General features: G+C 49.6%; 2 protein-coding genes across 2 annotated transcripts in view; both read left to right on the top strand.

Annotated features, from left to right (window-relative positions):
* The first annotated feature begins 411 nt into the window (after positions 1-411).
* Positions 412-6,501, top strand: SPATA3 (spermatogenesis associated 3). The gene is made up of 4 exons (XM_025043189.1): positions 412-498; positions 592-802; positions 4,145-4,388; positions 6,396-6,501. Exons 1-4 carry the CDS (start codon positions 412-414, stop codon positions 6,499-6,501), a joined length of 648 nt encoding a protein of 215 aa, XP_024898957.1.
* Positions 6,502-17,935: 11,434 nt separating this feature from the next.
* Positions 17,936-23,358, top strand: part of CUNH2orf72 (chromosome unknown C2orf72 homolog) — a 16,361-nt gene continuing 10,938 nt past the window's right edge. The window contains exon 1 of the mRNA XM_006906770.3: positions 17,936-18,050. Coding sequence (XP_006906832.2) covers positions 17,936-18,050 — 115 coding nt within the window. The remainder of the gene's footprint in view (positions 18,051-23,358) is intronic.

Below are 23,358 nucleotides of genomic sequence, written 5' to 3'. Positions count from 1 at the left end.
TTAGAGCAAACTGATAGCACACGGGAACCCAGGAACACACCAGCCAAGTGCCTGAAGGAGACATTCCAGTCGCAAAATCGTGGGGTTCCAGGGTGTCACAGGCCCCAGGGCCAGGCTTAACCCAGGCCCATGAGGGGTCCAGCAGCTACCCTCTGCCCATCCCAGTAGCTGGAGAGGAGAGAGGACAGCAGGCTGGTGTCAGCAGAGAAGACTCTCCCTAGAGCACTGCCATAGGAGCCACCTGGCTTTTGTGACCTCACAGGAGGGGTGTGGATGACTTTTCTTTGTGGGGCCTGGGAGCAGCCGGAGACCAGAGCCTTCCCCAGGATAGGGGCAGACGGCCCCTCCAGGAGGGAGCCAGGACGTTAGGCAGCTCCATGTAGTTCCACGTTTAGGTCGGGAGGGCCCACCATGAAGAAGGGCAAAAGGAAGAAGCCAGACGCCAGACGCCGTGGCTCCAACTCGCAGCATGGTAGCTCTGAATCCACCTCTGCATCCGCCCCACAGCAGATCACTTCCGTATCCACCCCACAGCAGCCCAGCTCTGCACCTGCCCCTCAGCAGATCACTTCCGGATCCACCCCACAGCAGCCCAGCCCTGCACCCGCCCCTCAGCAGCCCAGCTCGGCACCCGCCCCTCAGCAGACCACCTCTGCATCCACCTCTCAGCAGCCCAGCTCCGGATCCACCTCACAGCAGCCTGAGTCCCAGGCTCTCCCAGGTCCAGAAAGCAGCCAGTCAGCTCGGGGCCTGCTGTGTCAGAAGCCTGGCACAAAATCGTCCCCCGGAGCGAAGAAAACAGGTGGGCAGGCTTTAAGCTCGACAGTTCTAGACTCTCTGCTGCTGGAGTCCCAGGGTTACCCTGGAAGCCGGTACTTACTGAGTAGCGATGCATGGTTGATGTGTGTTCTGGAACTGTGCTTGTGGAGTGTGAGGGTTTGGGCTTTGTCTTTATCCAAGAGACCAGGATTCCTGGGTTTTATAATGCCTCGCCATGCTGAGTCTCACTGAAAAGGGCAGTCGCACATATACATTAACACTTAATGTGGCTCAGTGGTCATACTAGCTCATTAGGGATCAGAAGCGCCACATGGCTGCACAAAAATTAAAACCGAGGATGCGTTAATAGAATGATATGGTTTAGGACAAGGGAGGTGGTCACACTGCTTTACTCTGGCCTCATCAGGCTTTGCCTGTGTGCCATCAAAGAGACCTGCTGTCTAGTCCAAAGAAGAAAGTCCGGGTTGACGTGGCATGAGAGGAGGAGGGGGAGGCAAGAGCCGTTTGGTGTATGGGATTCGGTTAAAGGAATTGGAGGAAATCTGTCAGGTGGAAAATGTGAGTAGGCGCGTTCCATGTTGTCCTCAGTTGTCTAAGGGCCCGGGCTTGCCAGATAAGATAAAGGACACCCAGTTAAATTTGAATTTCAGAAAAACAACAAATCATTTTTAAGTTTTTTAGTGTAAGTGTGTCCCAAATATTTCATGGGCGCCCTGTATTTTTTTGTGTGCTAAATCTGGCAACCTTACCCATGGGAGGAGAGCCTATAGACAGGCAGATTTTTAATCTTTTCATTAAAAAAAAAAAAACCTCCAACGATTAGTTCTGTCTGACGATGGAATGGCTGTCCAGGAAAAGTGGTCCCCTATCTTCTTGGGTAACCAGAGTCTGAATGAGCATTGGATTGTGTAGAGGGAACTCAAGCGGGATTCAGGTGAGCTGGTTAACACTATCACTACTAATAATGGCGATAGCTAACTCTCATCACCAACATTTACTGCATACCCAGCATTCGGGTCAGCCATCTATGCTAATTTTCTCACTTAACAATGCCGTAAAGAACATATTAGTATCATCATCTTCGTTCTATAGATGGGGAAACTGAAGCCCAAAGAGATCAAACAGTTCTCTCTCAAGCAGGCGCTGGTAGCACTGAGCGGGGAACCTCAGTCTAACTCACTCCAGAATCCTCGCTCGTAACTGCAGCCCTGACCTTCCAATCCCAAGAGGTCTGGCGGTCTCCCCTGGAGGAAGAACATCCTTCTCTGAGCTTCTCCTGGATCTGCCATGAGCCAGTGCCCATGGCTGTGTGGCCCTGAGCAGGCCACACTCCCCAGGCCACAGAGTATCCCTCTGGGATGGTGTGAACCTGAATGAGAGGTGTGAGTGAAACGCTATATCTAAGGGATTGCTATGACACGACATTTCTGTGACTGGGAATCAATCTATTCTTAACATATGGAAATGGTTTCAGGTGTTATATGTATATTGTGTGGATTATGATCATCAACTACTGAGCTAAACATACCTGGACTATGGCCTTCAGAACAGATATCTGTGGGATGCAAAACTATTTCGCGAATGCACGTGACGCACCCCGAAAGACTTCTGCTTAGTAAGGAGGCAGAGCAGGAAATGGCGGGGGCTCGTCAGTGGTGATGATGGACACCTACTCTTCTTCTTCCAAAGGAATTTTCTCTCTTTGAGCCAGAGTGGGAGGGAATGTTGGAGATAAGGGATGAGAGCCTTTAAATAAAGGCTCCCGCTTTCTAAAATCCAAATAGTTAGTGTGCAGAAAATATTGTCGCTCTAGAAAATACGAGTCCTCCACTAGAATGACTACGATCAAAAGACGGACAGTAACAAGTGTTGGTGAGGCTGTGGAGAAGTCGGAACCTTCACACACTGCCGGAGAGAATGCAAAACAATGTCGCTGCGGCAGAAAAGTGTGGCAGTTCCTCAAAGGGATGCACAAGAGTGACCAGAGGACCCAGCAGCTCTACTCCTGGGCATATACCCAAGAGAATTCAAAAACATACGTCCACACGAAAACGTGTACACAAACGTTCACAGCAGCGTTACTCACTATAGCCAAAAAGTGGAGACAACTCCACGGCCATCGACTGACGAATGGATAAATAACAGCCGTACATCCGTGCGATGACAAACGACACATGATTTGGCGATGAAAACAGATGATGTGCTGATACCTGCTATGACATGGACGAAGCTCAAAAACATTGGGCTAAGCGAAAGAAGCCAGTCCCAAAAAAGCCCACGTATGATACGATTCTGTTTGCGAAATGTCCAGAATAGGCCAATCTATTGCCAGGAACTGCAGGGAGCAGGGAACAGGCAGTGACTGCTAATGAGTACCGAGTCTCTTTTGGAGGAAATGGAAATATTCTGGAATCAGATAGTGATGATGGTCGCACATCTTTGTGAATATACTAAAAACTACTGAACATGATAAAGGGGTGAATTTTATGATGTGGAAATGATATGTTCATTTTTTTTTTTAATTAACTAGAAAAAGAAAAGAAATAAGTCTTGCCTTTAGAATCTCTTCCTTCCCCAGTTCAGGAAAAGCACCCATCGCGGGCAGGTCTCAGCAGGTGATGTCCCGAGTCTGCCGAGGGTGACCGCTGGCTTCGTGGAGCTTTGGTTGGACGAATCTGTAGCTCCGTGAAGAAGCCCGGATGGAAGCAGCCTCGTGAAGAGGGAATTCTGCCTCCAGAAGTCCTCTTGTACAACAGCAGAGGGTGCCGCCTCCACGTCCCGCTGGGATCCACAACTCAGGAGAACGGAAATGGAGATAGGTCTGGGGAAGTCTTCCAAGGACTATAAACTGGAGCAGCCGCTGTCTTCCGGATGAGCCAGTGAACTGCACGAAAAGGAAGCGTGGCAGCTCCAGGTGCAGGAACCAGTGCCACCTCTCTCGGGGTGGGCCGTCGACTGCTGCCACCACGTCCTATGAAGTCTGCAGAGAGCACCGTACTGAGCGTTAGAAATCCCGGATCGAGGCCCGCTTCTTCCGTCTACTCGCTATGAGGGCACATCCTTACGTTCTTTGAGCCTCAGTTTTCTTATCTGTAAATATGGGAATAGCCACATAGCACTTCACGGGATTGTTCTATGACGTGGGATGGATAACGATGTGAAGTATGGCGCACTCTGCAGGCATAAGCTCTTACGTCGTTATTATGTTGATGATTCCCAGGTAGCACCAGTCTATAAAACAACCAGTTTCGCACAGTTAGTTTCTCTCCTGTGTCTTCCAGGCTCCCCCGCCGCCCTCCCCACCCCACCCCAGCCTCCTGGAGGCAGCCGTGTCCCTCATCTCTCTCCTTTTCTGTCCTCCCAGGGCCTCTGACTCGGGCAAGCCCGCACCCCTTCTGCTCCTGCTCCACTTGCCCCGGCAGCTCTGCTTGCTGGCGTCGTCTGGGCCTGTGCCACAGCCGCATCTTCGATGTCCTTCTGCCTCGGGCCTGGCCGACCATGCCCGGGAGAGGATTCCCAAACCTCCTCACCTTCTACAGGTTCTGGCTCGTGGGGCTGGACCCTCGGGGCGCTCGGTTCCCATGGCCGGGCTTTGTCCTGACCAGACCGTATTAGCAGTCGTGCGGACTCTCCCTTGGGAGTCCGAGGCCAAAAGCAAAGGCCCTCCCTCTGGGCGGCCATGTCTTGGGGTTGGCCACCAGCCCTTTCCGACCTGACACGCCCTACCGGGGACCCGTCTTCACGAAGAGGTGCTGATTTTCTTCCTTAACCGGAAATTTCTTCTTCAGGGGGGCCACTTTTCTTTTCCCCTTAGGTACCCCCCTTCCTCGGAGCACACGCCCTCACGGCCGTTCATAAATTCCACATCACTCAGAAGCTTTGTGATTAAATAGTCTGTTTGGCTAGTTGGCCGCTGGCCCATACCATAGCTGGGAGCTTGAGTTCCTATCTGCATATGAATTTCCCCGGAATGTAGTGACAAATACTGATTGTAACTCACAGGCCCTGTTGGCAACAGCCCGACCTCCGCCCCTTCTGAGGGTCTCAGGCTAGTCTAGCAGCCCCCACAGGGAACATTGCCCCCATCCAAAGTATCTGCTTCCTCTTCCATGAAACCACTGGGTGAAATCTGGGCTGCCACTTTTACATGGGAAGACCTCTGTCACCGAACTGAAGCTGTTACCCCACTTTTCCAGTGGTGCAACGGCTGGCAGAGGGACCTCTGCCCACCCCCACCTCTGGGCCCAAAACAGCCCCACCTGTACTCAGGGTGTCACACATGTCCACGGAAGAGGCCTTCCACTTGGGACTCTCAAACTCCCAACCCAGGAGCAGAGCCCCCCACCCTCCATCTTCAACCTGCTCCTTGTCCCAGCCCCTCCCCCACCAGTTCCCCTCCCTGTCCATCCTTGAAAAGCGCTATCTCTCAGACATGTGTAGAGAAACAAACAGATACCCAGGTGTGTTGAGAGAACATGCCCAGAGCTAGAAAACGCTCTACGACCTGGTAAGACCCATCCAGGAGGGGCCTGCCCGCCACTCCCCATTAGCAACTATCCTCCCACACACTTAGCATTTCTGTCCATCTCGTGCCAAGTTGTGCCATAGATTCGTGTCACTTTCAAACCAGTAGAAAAACCTACTCTGCATAGGCTACGAGACACTATGGCGGAAACCGGAACAGGGAATTTGACCCTTAAAAACTGCACAGTCTGCGTGGGAAGCTGAGACATGTGCATTTAGAAGCCCAGATGCAAGCCGGAGGTGATCCACGTCCTACAGGACATGTTCAAAGAGCCGTAGGAAAGGAGGTGCTCGCTCCTAAACGGGGGTCCAGGAAGACTGTCATGCCACTCCTATCTGAGTCCAGAAGGACCTGAGGAGCCTCTGTGGCTTATTTTACAGGGAGAGCATTACGGGCAGAGGAAGAGGCAAAAAAGCAAGGCTGAGAATGAGAAAGGGGAGGGGGAGGGGCGGGGTCCAGCCTGGCCCTGGGGGAGACACAGAGTCTTAATTCTGTTCAGATTTGAGCACCTGCTCCCATAATCTTTCCATTTTCTCAGTAGAGTGAAATGTGGGCTCATGCGAATGTGTAATGCACATTCACATGAAATAAGAATCCCTACTTCAATAGGATTTTCGTCAAAATAGATAGCGCATATCCGACATCATATATTTTCATTTTATCATAACCATATATTTTCCTTGCCTTGGTGGTGGGTGTAATATGTGTTCCCTCAGATTCTTGACCCCCCGAACGGAGCCGCATGAGAGAACCTCCCTCACAGGGTCGTTGTGAGGCTTGAGGAAACTTTGGGTGTGAGGCGTTTAGCACGGCACCTGGCACGGAACAGCCTTCGCTGCCTTTGTGACCTGCTCCCTGGGTGTCCGGGGGTGCTGGCGTTCCAGGCCAGCCCATCTTCAGATCCTGGGGGTCTTGCGGTGGGGTTTTAATAAAAGAGGTGGGGGAGTTGTGTCCCTTCGAGAGGAGAGTCAGTATGGGGGAGATGGGTTTCCCTAAATCCCTGAGGGGACCCTACCATTTCTGCTTTTCTGTAGATAGGCACTAAAGCCCAACTTCCCCCAACCTGCTGGCTTTCTGCTTTGATTTACAGAAGACCTGCGAGAAAACACACCGGTAATCGAAATGCGCGTGCTCCGAGCTCTCGGGACTGTAGCAGTGGCTCTGGGAGCCCTGGGAGCTGCTTATTACACCATTGAGTCCTTGTGAACAAACCCCCAGGCTCACGGTCCGGCAGGTATGTGGACTCCCTCCATGCCCTCTGCCCTTCGCAGAAGTCGTCCTCAGGTCCACTGACTCGTCAGCCCTACAGCACAGGGTCGCTGGGATGTCTGTCCCTTCTCCAAAGCGGGGAGGTCTCTACAAGTGGCCCAAGCCCCCTAAGCCTCTCAGCAAAAGCTTGAGAACTGAGTGAGTCCTTCCTGGCCTCGGAGGCTGGTGCGGCTCTCTGGAGCAGCCTTGATGATGCCCTTGGACCATGCTAGACCCATCGGGATTGTCAGAACGGAGTTCCCCAAACCCCCCATTGACCTGAGATAGTTCCTCTAGCCATGAATACCAGACAGGAGGAGATGGGAGAGGTGGGAGCAGAGCTTCCTACCCATCACAGGGCCTTTCCAACAGACTTTCCTCCTGCCCACAAAGCTTTTCCCCTTTCCCAACATTTCAAGTCCTACCTACCCTTTGTGGCCTAGTCGTGTTTCTTCCAGGAAGCCTTTCTCCCCCACTGCACCTCTGGTGATTTCTCCCATCCTCTTAATGCCTGTTTTCTCCAGCCTAGTCCGTCCGGTATTGTGGGTGACTTTTTTGTACGAATGTGGCCTGTTTCCACAACCAAGTTGCAGGATCCTTGAGGCAGAGGGCAGGCCTCACACGGCCTCTTCAATCCTCCTCCGTCTCAGGCTGGGCTCCCCAGAAGCAGAGCTGAGACTGGGATTTATTGAGAAAAAGGGAAAGAAGGAGGTGAGAGAGGGCGGGGAGGGGGCAGAGCCAGGACAGGGTCTCAGCTCAAGTCCAGCCTCAGCCTGACCCCACAGGAGCTCTGCAGCATGAATTATACGAGAGAGCTGGTCTCGCCTTGAGACGAGAGGGTTGGCTTTTCCTGCTACTCCGTCATTCAGGCATTGACAGCAGGGGTGGGAGTAGGGAGTGGATGTCTTGTGGTCCCATTTGGCCGAGGACACGTCCTTGGGGGAATGGGCAGCTCTAAGTCTTTAGTAATCAACATTCACAATTGGAGCTGGACAGTGGAAGCCCCAGCCCAGAAAGGGGGATCTGGGCGGGCACCGAGAACACCCACGATTGTCCCATTGTCAAGTCCACCCACAGCGAATGCCTGATAAGTGATGATGGGGGGTGGTGAGAGGTTAATGGCCCCTTTCAACCCATCCCCAGACCTCCATCAGCCACAGGAGTGGCCAAGGAATGGCCACAGGAGTAGGGTGCTTGGTGGGAGCAGATGCTCAAAATAACTTCAAAGCCCAGCCTAGAAACTACAGCCCAGGGAGAGCTCAGCAGCTGCTCAGGGCTCTGCTGCCTGATCAAGGGACATTCGTGGAAGAGTCAAAGCTTCACAAAATGCCACGGCAGTTGAGAGCCTCGGTTTCCTCATCTGTACATAGGGAAAATCATAGTACCCTCCTCTTGAGATTGTTGGGAGGACGAGATAAGTTGCTTAGGGGATGGAGCTGGCCAGCCGGCCGGTCTTGTTACCGTTAGCGTCTTGGTGGTGATGGGGAAGACGTTGACTTTGGAATTAGCGGCCAGGTTCCAGTCTAGACTCTGCTGCCCCGTAGCTGAGTGTTAGGGGTGTGTAATTTAACTTCTGGGAGAGCCAGTGTCATCTCTACAGGGGGGTAATAATAACTACCTCCAAGGGTGAAGGCTGTGGGGGTTCCATGAGGGGATGTGCAGAGGTGCAGGCCCGATCACAGGGGCTGGGTGGATGGTGCTGACTTGCAACATGGACACTGCACCCGAGCTGGAACATTGTGTCCTGGAGACTCCTTACAGCAGGGCCCACTGGTGTGAGCGTGGGTTCTGGAGGCAGACAGGCTGGATCAGATTCCCCTTCAACAGCCACTGTCTCCGGGGCCGGAGGCAAGGTCCAGAACTTGTGAATTGGTAGGTTTCCAAATGCCACCAGGCATTTTAAGACTCGACTTGAGAAATGGATTGTGAGTTGCTGCAAATTTCAGAAAACCTAATTCAAAGTGGCAATTAGGAGGTTATCGCCCATAACAATAGAACAGTTGGGAAGCGTCAGGGCTGGTTCAACTTGACACTGACATCAGAGGCCTAGGGAGGGACTTGTCCAGCTTCCAGCGCTACACCCCCAGCAGAGGGCAGGCTAGTCCCTCTCACGGGCGCCGCTGGAGGAGCTTCTGGAATCACATCCTTATACCCTGACAGCCAGAAGGAAGCCAGAGACGCCTCTTCCTTGTGTCTCTTCTTGAGTTAAGAAACTCTTCCCAGGAGCCCCCTCCCCTGCATATTTGGCCTCTCATTGGGGTGAAAGCCCCTGAATTAGGTCTCATGTTCATTCTTTAGCAAATTTAATAACATAGAGCGTTGAATTATCATGGCTGGATCAGACCAATATAGATAGATCTGTCTGTCCCCCACACTCTACTCTCGGGATTGAGGCTCAAGTCACTTCCCTCCATGACAAGGCTGGGTAAAGGAAGGGGACAGCCAAACCAGATGGGGCCCCCTGCCAGGAAAAAAGTGAGAGTGGATTGGGGGGAAGCAGCCAGCAGCACCCACTACAAGAGGCAAGTGTGTTCCAGAAGGTGACCTAGTAGCCAGTGCAGGATGAACCTCCATGCACAGACCTGTTGGCCTAGAGGCTGGAGATGTGCTTTAGTCACTGAAAGCCACGCTGAGGTTGTGCGTGGGGTAGCGGGTGCATCGTGGGGGTACACTGAGTCATCTTGAGTTTCGTAAGCTCAGCTCTTAGAACCCTCCAGAAGGAAAACGGGCAATTTGGTGTCCTTCTCAATCCAGAGAGTGATGAACCATCTGATGACAGTGTCAAAGCCTATCCCCTAGGAAAAGATATTTCTAGAATTTTCTTTCCAAAAGCATAATGAGCCTTTCTCTCTCAACATCACATCAGCTAGAAGTAAGGGGCTCCTTCCCCTCTCCTTTTGGGCGTGAATGAATGGAGTAAAACTCACCACCACAGCCTAGCTTTTAGGGAGTGAGGTTCCATCTCAGCTGCTGAGGACCCCGAGGGCAGAGAAAGTGCCAACACTGACTGAGCCAAGAGAATCCCAGGCACTTGGCATAAGCGCATTACAGCCTCAAGGGAAAAAAACAAAGTCTCTTATAGCTATGTTTGGACGAAAGGGAAAGTATACACGAGAGCGGAAAAATTTGAATTCTAAATAATTAACTTTTCCACAGGAAGATCTTAGCTGCTTAACCATCACCCATGAGGTCGTAAAACTGGAAAGCCACAAGAATTCTAGGCTCACGGAGTGTTGTGTAATCTAATGGCTCTATCCTTATTTTTCTTACAGATCCAGTTTCCATCAAGGATCTCTCTTGTCACCAAAATAGAACAAAAAAAAAAAAAAAAAAAGAATTCTGTTTCTTTAATGTATTTTAGCGAGAGTCACAAAAGTTAGATTTGGCAAAGGGGCAGGGAGGTAAGGGGGACGGGGGCGTGGAAGCCTTGATGACTTTGCAAGCCCAGGTGAACCAGGGTGGGATCCTGCCCTGCATTCCCGTTGGGGGCCTCAGAGCCAAGAGGGGGCAACGGTTTCTGCACACATTCACAAAACCAACGTTCAGATTTTCCCATTCTAAAAGCAGGAATTACACAATTTAATTCGATACCTAACACAGAACTTCCATCCAGTTGGCGGGAGTGGGAGGAATGTGCTGGCTCCTTCCCAGGCCTGCACCTTGGAGAAGAGAGGCCCTGGACCCAGGAACCCTCAGGGACATGGCTTCGTTCAGCTTCGCCGGTGCTGGGGGGGGAGGCGCAGGGGGGGGTGGGTGGGGTGCAGGAGCAGGGCGAGGCACCGCTTACAGCATGTGGTCTGTCCCGGTGACTTAGCTACACCCAGCCAGAGCCTGGTAGGTTTTGATATCTAGTTCCTGAGCAACCCAGGCAGAGATCTTAGTTCAAGGTGATCCCAGGAAACACCAGCAGGGAGAGAGGGGTGTGAAACAGGGAAGAAAGGACAGTCGGTACAGATGCAGTGGCCACAGAGAGCAACTGAAGTCGGATCCTTCTGGGGCAGCCCTGGGAAACAGAACACACTCCTCAGAGAAATTCCAGGGATGGGGGCGGTGTGTGGTTTACAAGCCTGTCCTGTCAGTCATCAGTAAGGGCTGCTGGGAGGGAGGTGGTTAATTCCCCCACACTTTTGGCTGTTCTGGAAAGGAATCCCCAAGCAAAGAAATGTAGATGGCAGAGGCTGGGGTTCCATAATGCACCAGGAAGCAAAGTAAAAGATAGAGGGGGTGGAAACGGGTGGGGACACCCTGAACTCAGGGAAGCAAGTGCACAGAGCCATGCCCGTGGGGTCTGCTGCGCCTCTAAGAGATGGTCAAGCTGGGAACCAGCAGGACAGCGCTTGGGGAGGCAGCGATCTGGTCTTTCTACAACAGCGCAGGTGCGATTGGGCAGGTGAGCCAGGCCAGTTACCAGGAACCTGGAGCCCACCCACCACCCCTCATTCCCAGGGTTTTCCTTCCTAACAGCACTGATGGTTTGGGAGAGAGTGCCTTTGAATGAATAAAAGCCCTCTCCCAAGGAAGGATGCTGACTTTCAGATGGAGTGGGGTCATGTCGTGGTTCCATCCTGCAAGTCAGGATGAAAGGGGCCATAGATGTGGCCGAGGAGGTGGGGACCCACAGGACTTGTCATGAAGAAAGTTTAAAGCTAGAAAGAAGCATGGCCAAGTATATACTGAATACAGTACAATCACTAAAGCTGCCACTGCTGTGAGTTTGGGGACAGCATGGCTGAGGCTGGTCCTATAGGTCCAGCATCTTCACTAGGCTGGACTCAGACCTTGGCTCTGAACATGGTCTCCAGACCATAGGTTGGTTGTTTTTGAGAAAGTCAGGTCTGTCCCACTGGAGCGGTCCATCCAAGGGTGGGAGAGGTATACAGGATGAGGGTATAAGGGGCAAAAGGCAGAGCCAAGGGCACCCCATTCTTCGCAGCTGCTACCCAGCTCACTGGTGCCAGGAGCCTAGGACCAGCTGAAAGCTCCTGAGCTTTTCAGATACTGCCGTGGTCCCCATTCTTTCCACCCTGACCTCCAGAGGACGATCTCCTACTGGCCACGGAGCCTGGTGGGTTACAGACAGAGTGAATAACCAGAATCCAGAGAACTGAACTGACAAATCCAGTCATAGAACTCAGGTGGAACACCTAATTGCAGCCTCTTCCATCTCCTGCCTGGGACCCAGGGACGGTGCCATGCAGGGCAGGGCAGTAAACCAGACCCGAAGCCACCGGTAACCCATAGGAGTTATGGCAACTTTTCATGCTGCTGACACAAGTTCTGACTTTACTGGTAGACTCAAGAAGACCCTCTGACCCCAGGCAACACCTCTGTATATGCAGGGACAGCATATACGTTCATAATATGTAGCTAATATACATTATCACACCTCACACAACCAGTCACGGAGACTGGAAGCAGGGATTTGAACTGGCAAAGTGCCCTTGTCAGCATCCCAAGATGCATTCTTGGCCGAAGCCAGGAGGAACCGAGCCATGAGCTGGCAAAAGGACTGGGTGTGAGAAGCCTGAGGCACCTCCTTGCTAGGAGTGTAGCATCGTTGGCCGCCAAGAAGGAAAGTGTCCAGGGAAGAGGGCTGGTTCGTCCCATCTGCACAGCTGAAGCAAAGGATCCAGGCTCAGACTCCTCCAGCAGGCTGAGAGCTAAAAAGTTCCATTCAGGTCTGAGGTGACTGATCCCAGTTCAGGAATATGTAAAATAAATGAGTGAGAAAGCCCATGTCTACTGGAGTCAGGATGAAGGGTCTGGGTTGACCAGTTGACTGGCCCTACACAGACGCTGAACCCCGAGGACTATATTTTCCTTCATCCCTTTCTTCTCTCCGCCCCCTCCACCCCCACTCTTTTCGCCCCAGACCTCTCGCCTGCCCACTCTAGGGTCCAGAGTGAACTGTTTGTACCATGTTCCGGGGACTCCGATTATACCCTGACATTGTTTGGATGGCAGTCTGCTGCAGATGGCACTGGGGTTAGTTCTGTCTTATGGTTCTCTATTCTGCGGGTGTGGCAGAGGGGGCTTTTAATGTGCTGATGAGCCATCTTCAAGAGGTAATGTGCACGGAGGATTTCCAAGGTTACGGATGCTCAAAGAGCACTCAGCTCCCACGAGGCCCCTGGGTGAGCCCCTGGAGCTGGACAGCATTGATGGAGAAATGAGATGGAAGACCATTTGCTGTCCATTTTGTACCTTTGGTGATTAGCATTTTGTACATATTTGGGATGTTGCTTTCTCTGGAAACAGCAAAACGGAAGCTTTTTTGTTCTGATGGGATTAGGACTTAATTTGTTGTAAAAAAAAACTCCAACTCCGTTACCCATCTCCATCTTCACTTGGCAAAACCACACCCTGGTTAAATCTAGTTCGCTGTCTCCTGCGCACATGCACTGTGCAGTTGAACTTGGGGAAGCACAGCCACACATACCACGGGAATCTCTCAATTAATGACCTTGAACTCCAAGTGGGCCTCAGTGCTGGCTGGGATTGAATCACACCTCACATTCTCCAAGACTCTTCTTTCTTCAAACCTCCCCCACACAACCCAAGACTTCCAAGACAACCCCAAGTCTCCCCACCTACCAGCCCCTCTCTAATCAATATCCATACCCCCTCCCGCCAAGACAACCATTCATTTGATTTCCATCACCACAGACACGTAGTTTTGCCTGCTCTAGAAATCCATGTAAGTGGAATCAATCTGCGCATACTCGTGTTTGTCTTCTTTCGCTCAATATAATGCTTTGAACCTCATTCATACTCCTGTATATATCAATAGTTCATTCCTTTTTTCTTTCTGAGTGGTTCATATATACTCCTGTATATATCAATAGTTCATTCCTTTTTTCTTTCTGAGTGGTCATGTCTTGTGTGACCATGTCACATGTGTTTTATCTACTTGCCTGTTAATGGTCATTCAGATTGTTTCTAATCGGGAGATTTTAAAATAAAGTTGTTGTGAATATGTTTGTATAATTCTTTTTGCAGACCAAAGTTTTCATTTCTCTTTCGTAAATACCTAGGGAAGGAATTGCCAGACCCTAAGGTTGGCATATGCTTATAATGATGAGAAGCTGCCACGCTGGCTTCTAAAGTGGCTGCCCCATCTGTCCCTCTGGCACCAGACTGCGAGAGTTACGGACATGCCACACAATCTGACCATCTCAAATGTGTCTCTCCACTGCAAAACAAAACCAAACCTCCAATGACCTAATGACAGAAAATGTGACTCTATTAAGGAATTATGGTAAACTTTTAGGTGTGGAAATGATTTTATGGTTAGGCTTAAAAGTCATCCTTATTCCAATCCACATGGCAATACTTAAGGATGAATTGAGGTGATGTCAGGGAGGCAGGAGATAGGGTACAGAGGAGACAAATTGGCAGTGAGTTGGTCACTCTGGAAGCTGGGTGTTTGGTACATGCTCTTCTCTCTACTTTTATATTGGCAAAGGACACCAGAGCCAGACAGAAGATAGGCAGTGGAGGCAAAGTTATTCCGGAACTATTGCAGTAGAGGAAGAGAGACCTCGGTACAGCACCGACCTCCGTCCCAAGCACAAGAATAAGTGGGAATTTATACCCAAAGAGCAAGGTGAGGAAGTGGATTGAAAATTACTAAGAAGAAACATGGGGGGAAGGGCAGGACCCCAGCTCCACTGACTTAATAGAACACTTAACTAAGGCGGTGAGCAGTAAGGAATTTGATCAGATACCGAGGAGAGAGGATTCTGGCTAAACTGACCCAACAGGATTCCCACTGAGACTGGATGAAGCAGGCCAAGGACAGGGACTAAGGTCAAGGCCCAGAGGAGCCCGACTAGAGTTAGGTCAAGGAGAGAATCCTTGTTTCTGTGTTCTTGGAATTTGCCAGAAGAAAGAGTTTTTAAAAACCCTCCAGTGGATCTCTACCTCAGAGCAAAACCTGGGTCTTTACAAGGCCCCCGTCCCTCTCTAACTGCATTTTCTGTGACTCCCCACCTCCCCTGCTCCAGGCACACACGCCTCCCTGCCGTCACACCGGGCCTCTGCGCTGGCACACTCTTCCCCAGACAGCCCGGGGCTACCTTCCGCTGAAGGAATCTGAGAAACAGAAGGTGCAGGAGGGACTCTGTGACCTTCCCTTGAAGCAGGTCATGAGACCCTCCTGTGAGAGGGGGCCCCCATATCCAGAGGAAAGGGGCAGGGGCACCCTTATGTCATGTCACATTTTCCTGCAACTTTGCCATGAAAACACTCAAGTTTAACAGCTTCTTCAGGTCTTCGCTTCCTCATGAAGGCTCCCGTGTCACAGAAAGTTCATGTTAAATAAGTTTGTATGCTTTTCTATTATTAATCTGTCTTTTGTCCTTTTGGAAGGGTACAAGGAAAAGATGTTTTCCTTCTTCTACATTTGCCTTTAACTCTTTGCTCAAATGTCCTTTTCTCGATGAGGTCAACTCTGACCTCCCTGCTTAAAGCTGCTCACCCCCATGGGGCTTCTCTGGCCGTGGCCCTCCGTAGTTTCCAATATACTGTCAGCTCTGCTTCTTGTTGCTGGTGATTGTTTGTCCCCTGTCTCCCTCCTCTGGCCTGTCAGCTCTACTGGCCAGGGACGTCTTGGTTATATTGTTAAAATATCACCAGCTCTTAGAACAGTGCCTGGCAAGGGTAAGGAGGCCACATGTGGAGACACTTTGTTCTACTGGTTTGTTGTCTATTTTATTATTTGTTTGCTTAGTTAATATCAGAAATAAAACCAAGGGTAATTTTTTGGTGTCGTGTATAGGCTGGTCTTAGAATAAACTCACTTGAAATGATGTCCCATGCATGCCAGTGTCATCCAGGGGCATCTTGAAGTCACACGTCTAGACTCCGCAGCTCTTTGATCCTGGGTACATACATAGGACCTGCAGCAAGAATTGAGAAGGGACTTCATAGGTCCCAGGGTTCCTGTGGGAGGGCCAAAGAGAGCATCAGCGCACCACACAGTGAAGCCACCACAGGTCCCCACTGGAGCAAAAAGAGATGGAAAAGAAGCCTATCTGAGTGTGGGGCTGAATTCCATATAAACACCAAACAGCCAGGTTCAACCACCTCCACTCTTGCCCATTGGGCTTTGATGGGGTTCAGAATAGGCCTCCCCAAGATATGCTACTTTGGCATGTAGATTATTTTGAGCTGAAGGCAATCTAGATGCTGTGGGCTCGAGAAATTTTCACCTCTCCCTTAAAGAATTTAAATTTAGATCTTTGCCCATAATAAGAGTTATTAGAAATAACTTTATATGAGCTATCTGTAGGACAGGGCAAACTTCTAATGACTGAATATCTGCTCTTCACATTGTCCTGCAATTGACCTTCCTTCCCTCTGAAGCCCCAGGGGCCTTTCCTCATCCTTAGCTCAGACTGTCATAAATATCTCATCTTCCTTTTCTGTCTCTGACCCTCTCATATCTGTGGGGTCTCTGACTCTCACGTTTGTGGGGTTCCCATATGTATGTATGTAATTAAATTTAGTAACTTTTCTCTTGTTGATCTGTCTCATGTCTATCTGACGACTAGACAAGCAGGAAGAACCTAGAGGGGAGAGGAAAGTGTCTTCCTCCCTGGCAGCTACTCTGCCCCTCCCTGCAAGGCAAGAGGCGGCAGCAGAGCATGGGACAATGGTCCTTGGAACTGGGAATCAGGTTGCATGTTTTATCTCATGCAAACCGGCTCCCCGGAAACCTGCAGGGGAGAGGCGACTCAACACACACATCCCAGAATCCTCCCTGGCTCTTGAACAAGGCATCTACCCACCCACCCCCACACACACACACCCTCGGCCCCAGCTAAGGGGGTGGGAGCGGGGGAATGCAATGTGCCTCCTTTCTCTTACTCCTCCTGGACTATTCACGTGGGGCAGCAAACACAGAAAGACTTTATTCACAGGCTCCATTGCTTGGCCCTCTCCGGAAAGCTTTCTGAAAATGCAAATTCCTCAGAAGTGGATTCTTTTCACAGGCTTTAAAGTTGCATATTCTGAGAGCAGTTGAGCAGATTGAGATTTCCCTGGGCAGGAGGCTCCTTAAAAATAATATTTGCGTTTCAAGGAGAAACTTCTGAACAAGCCAGAAAGCAGAATCTGCAGCTGTGAAGTCAGGCTCGGCAACGCAGGGTGGGAGCCCAGATTCTAGGGCCTCACCTCATGGGGGGGTGTGGCAGTGCGAAGCCCCCACTCTTGCTGTCTGCACCCCACCCCCCCTTGGCCTTGCCTCCTTCAGTCTTTTGTTCAGCACGGCCCTGTTCTGGTGCCTAATTAGTCCTTGACGACTGGGGACTCCGTAAGGCAGAGCTGCTGCCCTTCAGAAGCTCAGATCCAGTGACCTGCAAAGCCTCTACATGTCCCAACCCTCCCCACTCCAGGGGCCCTGAGTCTGCCTGCTCCCTTCATCACCATATACCCAGGAGGTTCTGGCCTCAGGCCCTCCCCAGTCGAACGGACCCCCCCTGGGGTGACTGCCGTGTCCATAAGCACTGGGCATTTTAAGCCGGCGTTTCTGTCTGTGTTCCCACTCACACCTACCCACACCTCCCCCAGCTCCTACCTCAGAATCTCAAACACTAGGTCCCCCACCCCTCTTGCTCAACCTTCAGCCAGGTGTCCTGGGGTGGCCCTCCCTCCCCCAGAGGCTCTCCCCGGAGGAGGGGGTACCCTTCTAGCTCAAGCGTCACATGCGATAATTGAGAAAGGCAGGCACCTTCCTCTTCTCTCATACCTTTTCCACCCCTAACCAAGAGATTACTTAGTGAAAATGGAAAATCTTTACTGATTACATGGGATTTCATAATGTCATTGTTTCCTGCTCTTTCCACATCCCATGGCAATCTTTTTCCACATAATATCTCATTTTTAACAGCTACCTGGTGTCCCATCATCTGTTTCACAGTTAATCAAACGAGGCTCTGTGGGGTTCACCTAGCACTGGCTCATGGTACTACTCAATGAATATTGACTGTGGTTATCAGCCAGACTTATTTTCAGGGAAAAGGGAGCCTAGTGCCATCTGACCTAGGCAGTAAAGGAAACGATGGCTCATGATCTGCAAAGTCTACAGGTAGAGAAGGCTTTGGGGTGAGCTTACTCTAAAGATCTCATTTCTTTCTTTCTCCCCACTCTGCCTTCCATCAGTCAGGTCAGCTTCATACTGAGACAGGCTCTCCCTGTGGTTATAGATGGTTGCCAACAGCACCCAGGGCTGTGAGGGGTGGCGGGATATGCCACCCCAAAATATGCCAATTTACATGCCAATAAACTCACTTGAAATGATGTCCCATGCATGCTAGTGGCATCCATGGCTCTGAAACGAGGTCTGAAATTGTGGTCTGAAAACACTTAAAACACCTAAAGATGACCCAGGTGCAGCTGAACTCGTTGAACTCGCCGGGAGATTATGGGCGACTTGGGGCCAGCGTTAGTGCATCTGAGGATGATTTAAGAGCATCATTTGGGGCCTCAGTCATTTGTGAGTGAGAGTGAATCTGAAGTCTGGTCTGTATGTGTGAAGTTGTGCACAGAAATGCTTTTTATAGTTGCATGAAAGTCCACAACCTTAGGGCACTTATTAAAGTAAAGTACGGTTAATCATATACATTATAATACTATTTGGTTTTTTGAAATGACAATGTCGGTCCATAGGTGTTGATATGAAAGAATATCCAAAATGTATGGTCCAGTGATAAAAGCGGGTATCAGAACCATCCGTACTGTGTGATGCCATTTGTGTCAATGTCCTATGGGCTGTCAGATCTATAGCAGGAGCATGGAGGAGGGACTGTGTCTAGTTTGTGTCATCTGAAGAATGCCCACACTTGTAAAGAATTTTTATAAGATTTTATTTGAGTCAAACATAGGATTCACCTGGAAGCAAGATCTCCACAGACTGAGAAAAACGCTTCTTGAGAATGACAGTTTGCTGCTTTTTTATGCCTGTGGAATTAAGGAGGGAATGTATGGAGGTAAGAAAAAAAGCATAGTTAATAAGATTATGTGCTCTCTTGAGGATGGTTTCACTTGAGGGGTCTGAAAAGAGGCATTTCAAAGATGTATTAACCTAGATGCACATAAACAATAGGCAGGGTTTGTTTAAGGCAAAGGTAAACCTCTCACCACCCTCCACGACCTGCCCAGTTAGGAAAAGCCACATTGGAACCTTGCTATACTCCAGGACATAAAACCGTGATTTACACATAGTAGACTCAGCAAATAACAGTTGACTATAACAAGCACTTCATTAAAAACCTGGAAGGTTCCTAATAATAAGAAGCTGGATGATATTTTTTTATTTTCCATTGTTTTGTCTTCTGTTTTTTCTACAAGAAACATGCTGAGAATAGGGTTGTGATTGCTGCCTTCAGAATTACACCATAATGAATATGTAAATCTTTCCATGAGCAAACACTGAGTTTTTAGGTCTGCGTTGTACCTGCTGATGTCTCCACTGGAGGCTCCACTGAGTTTCACTGAGTGCGGACTGGTCACCTCGAGTTTGCCTCTAAGACAAACTAATGACGAACCTCATTCCACTAACCAGAGAATAAAGATAAGTTCATAATGTCTATGTCAGGTATCAAGCAAACATCAGATGAAGAAGAGCAGCTTTGAAAGAACGCGAATGGATGAAAATTTTTTCTACCACAGTAATCACAGGAGTGGTAACAAAATGATTATTCTCCAAGGCCGAAATAAAAACTTCAAACCCAATAAAGTTCCCTGAGCTCCCCAGATTAGAGAATGGCACAGAGCTCAGCATTAGAGTCCGATTGAAAATATAACATTTAAAATATTCTGCGTGTGTATGTTTATCTTGTCGTGACCAAAAAATAAAGAAAAATCATTTCGGCTTACTTACAAAATACATCAATGTAATACTTTATTTAAAAGTCACGGAGGACATCAGGAAGAAGAAAAACATAGGTTAGGGGAAATGTGAAGCCAGGGATACGGTTAATACACGAAATGATTGCCATGAAACTCCTTTGTACTTACTAGATACGGGTCCCAATTTGACTCTGAGCTTCCTCGTAGCCCATGCAAAGAAAAGAACAAGACCAGCTGCATTACTTGCAATGCCCATTAGATAAAAACAAATCTGGTATTTAATTCTGAGACCAGGAAGAAATCTCTTTCATGCATTTTCATCTAAACAGCCTGTGTCATATAGTGATCAAGGCCCTAAAAACATCCTTATAATAAATAAAATAATGAGCGTCACGGGTTGGGTGTTAATAGTCTCCCTTATTTAAGTCGATGGCATGACGCAATGTGGGTTCAAATAAAACAATCCTACCAGAGGTGAAAGCATGTGATCGTCCAAGAGGTAGTATTCGATCCCAAAATAAATGCTGACAAGGACTAGAACTTTCACGCATGAATCACTGCGTGCCTGCCATTCGGTCTGCCAAAATGTTGCTTAATTCAAGCAAATATTTGCTAAATGTCGAACAAGAATGAGCTTGAGGTTGTGGCTCTGATGAGACAAGGACTCAGAATATTCTATGTTGCTGGTTAAGTGCAGACTCCAATGTCTGAACAAGCAGCTGAGCTGGGAGCAGGATTAGCAACCTCTTCTGAAAATCAAGGAGCTTGAACAAAGGCCACTGGATTCATCCTACCCCGCTACCTATCCTCCCTACCACCCAGCAGGGCCAGGCAGGACCCAGGCAGGCCACTTCAGATTGACGCTCACTCACAAATGACTGAGGCCCAAATTCTCAGGCTAGTATTCTTGACCTTTTCAGGTTCAAGAACCATTTTTAATGCTCCCTGTCACCGAAACATGAATGATAATTGTAACTTTAGAACTGGTTCATTGAAAAATATACAAAACGTCAGACTCCTTTTTAAAAATTGCACGTACAATAAATTCTCATTACATAAAAAAAAATTATAACTGTGTATGTGACAGATGCTAACTAGATTTATTTGGTGCTCATTTTGCAATATATACAAATATCAAAACATTATGCTGTACACCTGAAACTAATATAATGTTATATGTTGATTATACCTCAATTTAAAAAAAGGAAGAACAGAAAGGACGGAAGGAAAAGAAAGAAAGGAAGAAAACCCAACCACATAGATAAACAAAGAATGGAGATAAAAATCACAACATTGTGGCTGCCCAGCCTTTAGGGCAGGTGAAAGGCAAGGTTCGCTCTTACTTATTCCTCTCTATAAGCCAAAGGGGAACCAAATATTCTCTCTCCCAGCTTCTTTATAGGTACTGCACATGGTCATACGACCTGAACTTCGCCAATTAGTTGCTCCTGCCAAGGGCTTTGTACTGTGAGGAAGTGAAGCAAAGGCCCTGTGGTCAACCAGAGACAATTCACAGTGGCTGCAGCAGAGACGAGAGTCCAATAGCATGATTCTGAGGGACCAGCAGCAACGATGCCAGGGCCAGGGTCCCAAGCAGACTGTTACTTGGGGGCGGGGGGAGGGATATTGTCATCAAATAGTCTCCCTGGTTTCAGCAGAAGATCCCAGGGGACAGTGACCTCTCTGATGTCTCAGTGCGTAGCTCCTTGAATTAAATGGAGAAATTTAATTCACAGCCCCTTTAGAAAAGACCATGTGATAACATCGAACATATATTCTGTTTGTCTAACTCCTGCTTTTCCCGCCGGGGATCCGACACGTATCAGGGAAATTGTGCCCTGGGGAAAGGAACGAATCAGAACTTTTAGGAGATTTGGGACATTAGCGCTGAACTAACATTAACACCTGGGGGACCAGGACACCGCCAGGTTGAGTGGTAAATGGAGCTCTGATTGGAGTCCTGTTCATAGTCGGACTGGTGGAGTCCTGAACCCATTACTTCTCCAATGTGTGGGTGCAGAGTTACCCTAAACATCCTCACATTGGCTCTGTGACCCAAAAAGTAGGGGCTTTTACAGCAGGAAGGGCAAAGGGGAGAGAAGGCTGAGGAATAGGGACGCTTCCCTTGGATTCCTCTTCCCCGCCCCCAACAAATAGCAACTCCAAAGGAGAACTGTGTCCCAGGAGGAAGCACAGGTGTTAGCATCACTGTGAAAGAGTTGAAGGTGTGTATGGGGCAGGGAGGGGGCGTGCGGCAGTGATTACTCTTACAGCCCCACACAGCTCACCCATCTGGCCAGTGCAGAAAGAGGGAGTGGACAGCAGACCATTTCCTCCACTAGCTGGGTGACATTGGTACATTCATTTCCTGGGGGATGCAAAGGCCCCAGTCAGCTCTTTGAGACCAAGGCTACTTCCTGGTCACTCTGGGCCAGCACTGTTCTTCCGCGAGGCTGTAACCGGGGAGACTCATTCTCAGGCTCTAACTTCATCCAACCAGGCAGATTTTAAAAGAGGATCAAGCTGAGCAGCTTCGAGGTCCCAACCACATGTCCTTACAGCACAGGTCAGGTGCTGCTCCCCTCCCTGCCTGAGCTTTAGATGCTGCCAGATCGGCATGAAGTCACCTTGAGGCCATGGGCAGGATGACAGGTGTAAACTCTTCTCAAAGGCTGTATGCTGAGGTTGCATTTGGCCAACATTACCCTGAGCTAAAAATGCCGAAGTGTTGTTTCTGCTCAGGAGAGCCTGTCACCTGCTCCTGGATGCTAAGCAGAGCTGGCCAGCCCCCCGCTTCCCACGAGGCTCTTGTAGTCATTTCTCCCGGATCCTCTACTCCATGCCCGTCAGGAGGGATGGGGTAGGATGGCTCAAACATGATGTGAGCATAGGGTTTTGCTGATAGAGGCCGGTACAGGTGTCTCCTGGGGCTTGCCCACCTCCCCTCCTAACACGGCTGACCCATCCCAGGCCCAGTAGGGGTACAGTAGGGCCTTAATCCAGGGCCTGTGGCTCTCAGCGCTTACTCCTGGCCTTCTTAACAAACCTTCATTAGACCCCTAAAGTTCAGACGAAACTGAGATGCTTGACCCCCACGTGAATGCCAGCAGTCACGGAGATCTGCATTCCCAGTGCCCTGACAGGAACCAGCCCTGGCCAGGTAGACGATGAAAGGGAAGAGAATATGCCGCCCCAAAATACGTCATTTTGGCATGTGGATTATTTTGAGCTGAAGGCCATCAAGGCCTAGCAGACTCAGGAAAAACTTTATCTCCCCCTTAAATGCCTAAAAGAATTTGGATAGGGGGCCTGTATCAGCAAGAGAGCTATTACCAGAGATAACTTTTTTTATCTGAAAAAAATCTACGTGATGGGGCAAACATCTGATTGCCAAACATCTGCTGTTATCTTCCTGTGACTGGCTCTCCTCCCCTGTGGAGCCCCAGGTCCCGTCCCTTTCCTAAGCTCAGGATGGCTTATTAGCCTCAACTGCCTGACAGCCTTTGAGTCTAGTCTCTTCTCTGGGCTATGTAAGTTTGTTTTTCTCCCGTTAATTTGTCTTATGTCAATTTAATTATTAGAACAGCCAAAGAACCTAGAAAAGAAGAAGGGAAAATTTTACTGCCTCAAAAACAGGAACTGATGTGCTAGCATAGTTGGGGCCCTGTTAGGTCACCCAGCAGCCGGGACAGAGCCGCGGGGCTGCTTCACTGAGAACCCGCAGCCCCTCGTCAGGCTCAGTCTTCAAACTTCCTGCCAAACCTCCTCTCGCCCCAGCCTCATTCCTCCGTGGGTCCGGGGGGCTCCTCAACCTCCTTCCCCTCCAAGGTCTTCCTCACATTTAAGGTCTTTCTCCCCAGAAAGCCGTAGGGTCTCACCAAATTCCATATTCCTTGTAGCTCTCAGAACAATTGTCTTAGGGTAGAATGTAGCAGAAAAAAAAGAGAGAGAGG

Source organism: Pteropus alecto, unplaced genomic scaffold (assembly GCF_000325575.1).
Source record: "Pteropus alecto unplaced genomic scaffold, ASM32557v1 scaffold110, whole genome shotgun sequence".
Classification (NCBI taxonomy): Eukaryota; Metazoa; Chordata; class Mammalia; order Chiroptera; family Pteropodidae; genus Pteropus; species Pteropus alecto.
The sequence above is the reverse complement of the archived record's forward strand: the minus strand, read 5'-3'. Positions and strand labels throughout refer to the sequence as shown.

Coding starts and splice junctions, on each gene's coding strand:
- SPATA3 (XM_025043189.1), top strand. CDS start 412: ATGAAGAAGGGCAAAAGGAAGAAGCCAGACGCCAGACGCCGTGGCTCC. Junction 803..4,144: donor CCCCGGAGCGAAGAAAACAG/GTGGGCAGGCTT, acceptor CTGTCCTCCCAG/GGCCTCTGACTCGGGCAAGC. Junction 4,389..6,395: donor GGCTTTGTCCTGACCAGACC/GTATTAGCAGTC, acceptor TTTGATTTACAG/AAGACCTGCGAGAAAACACA.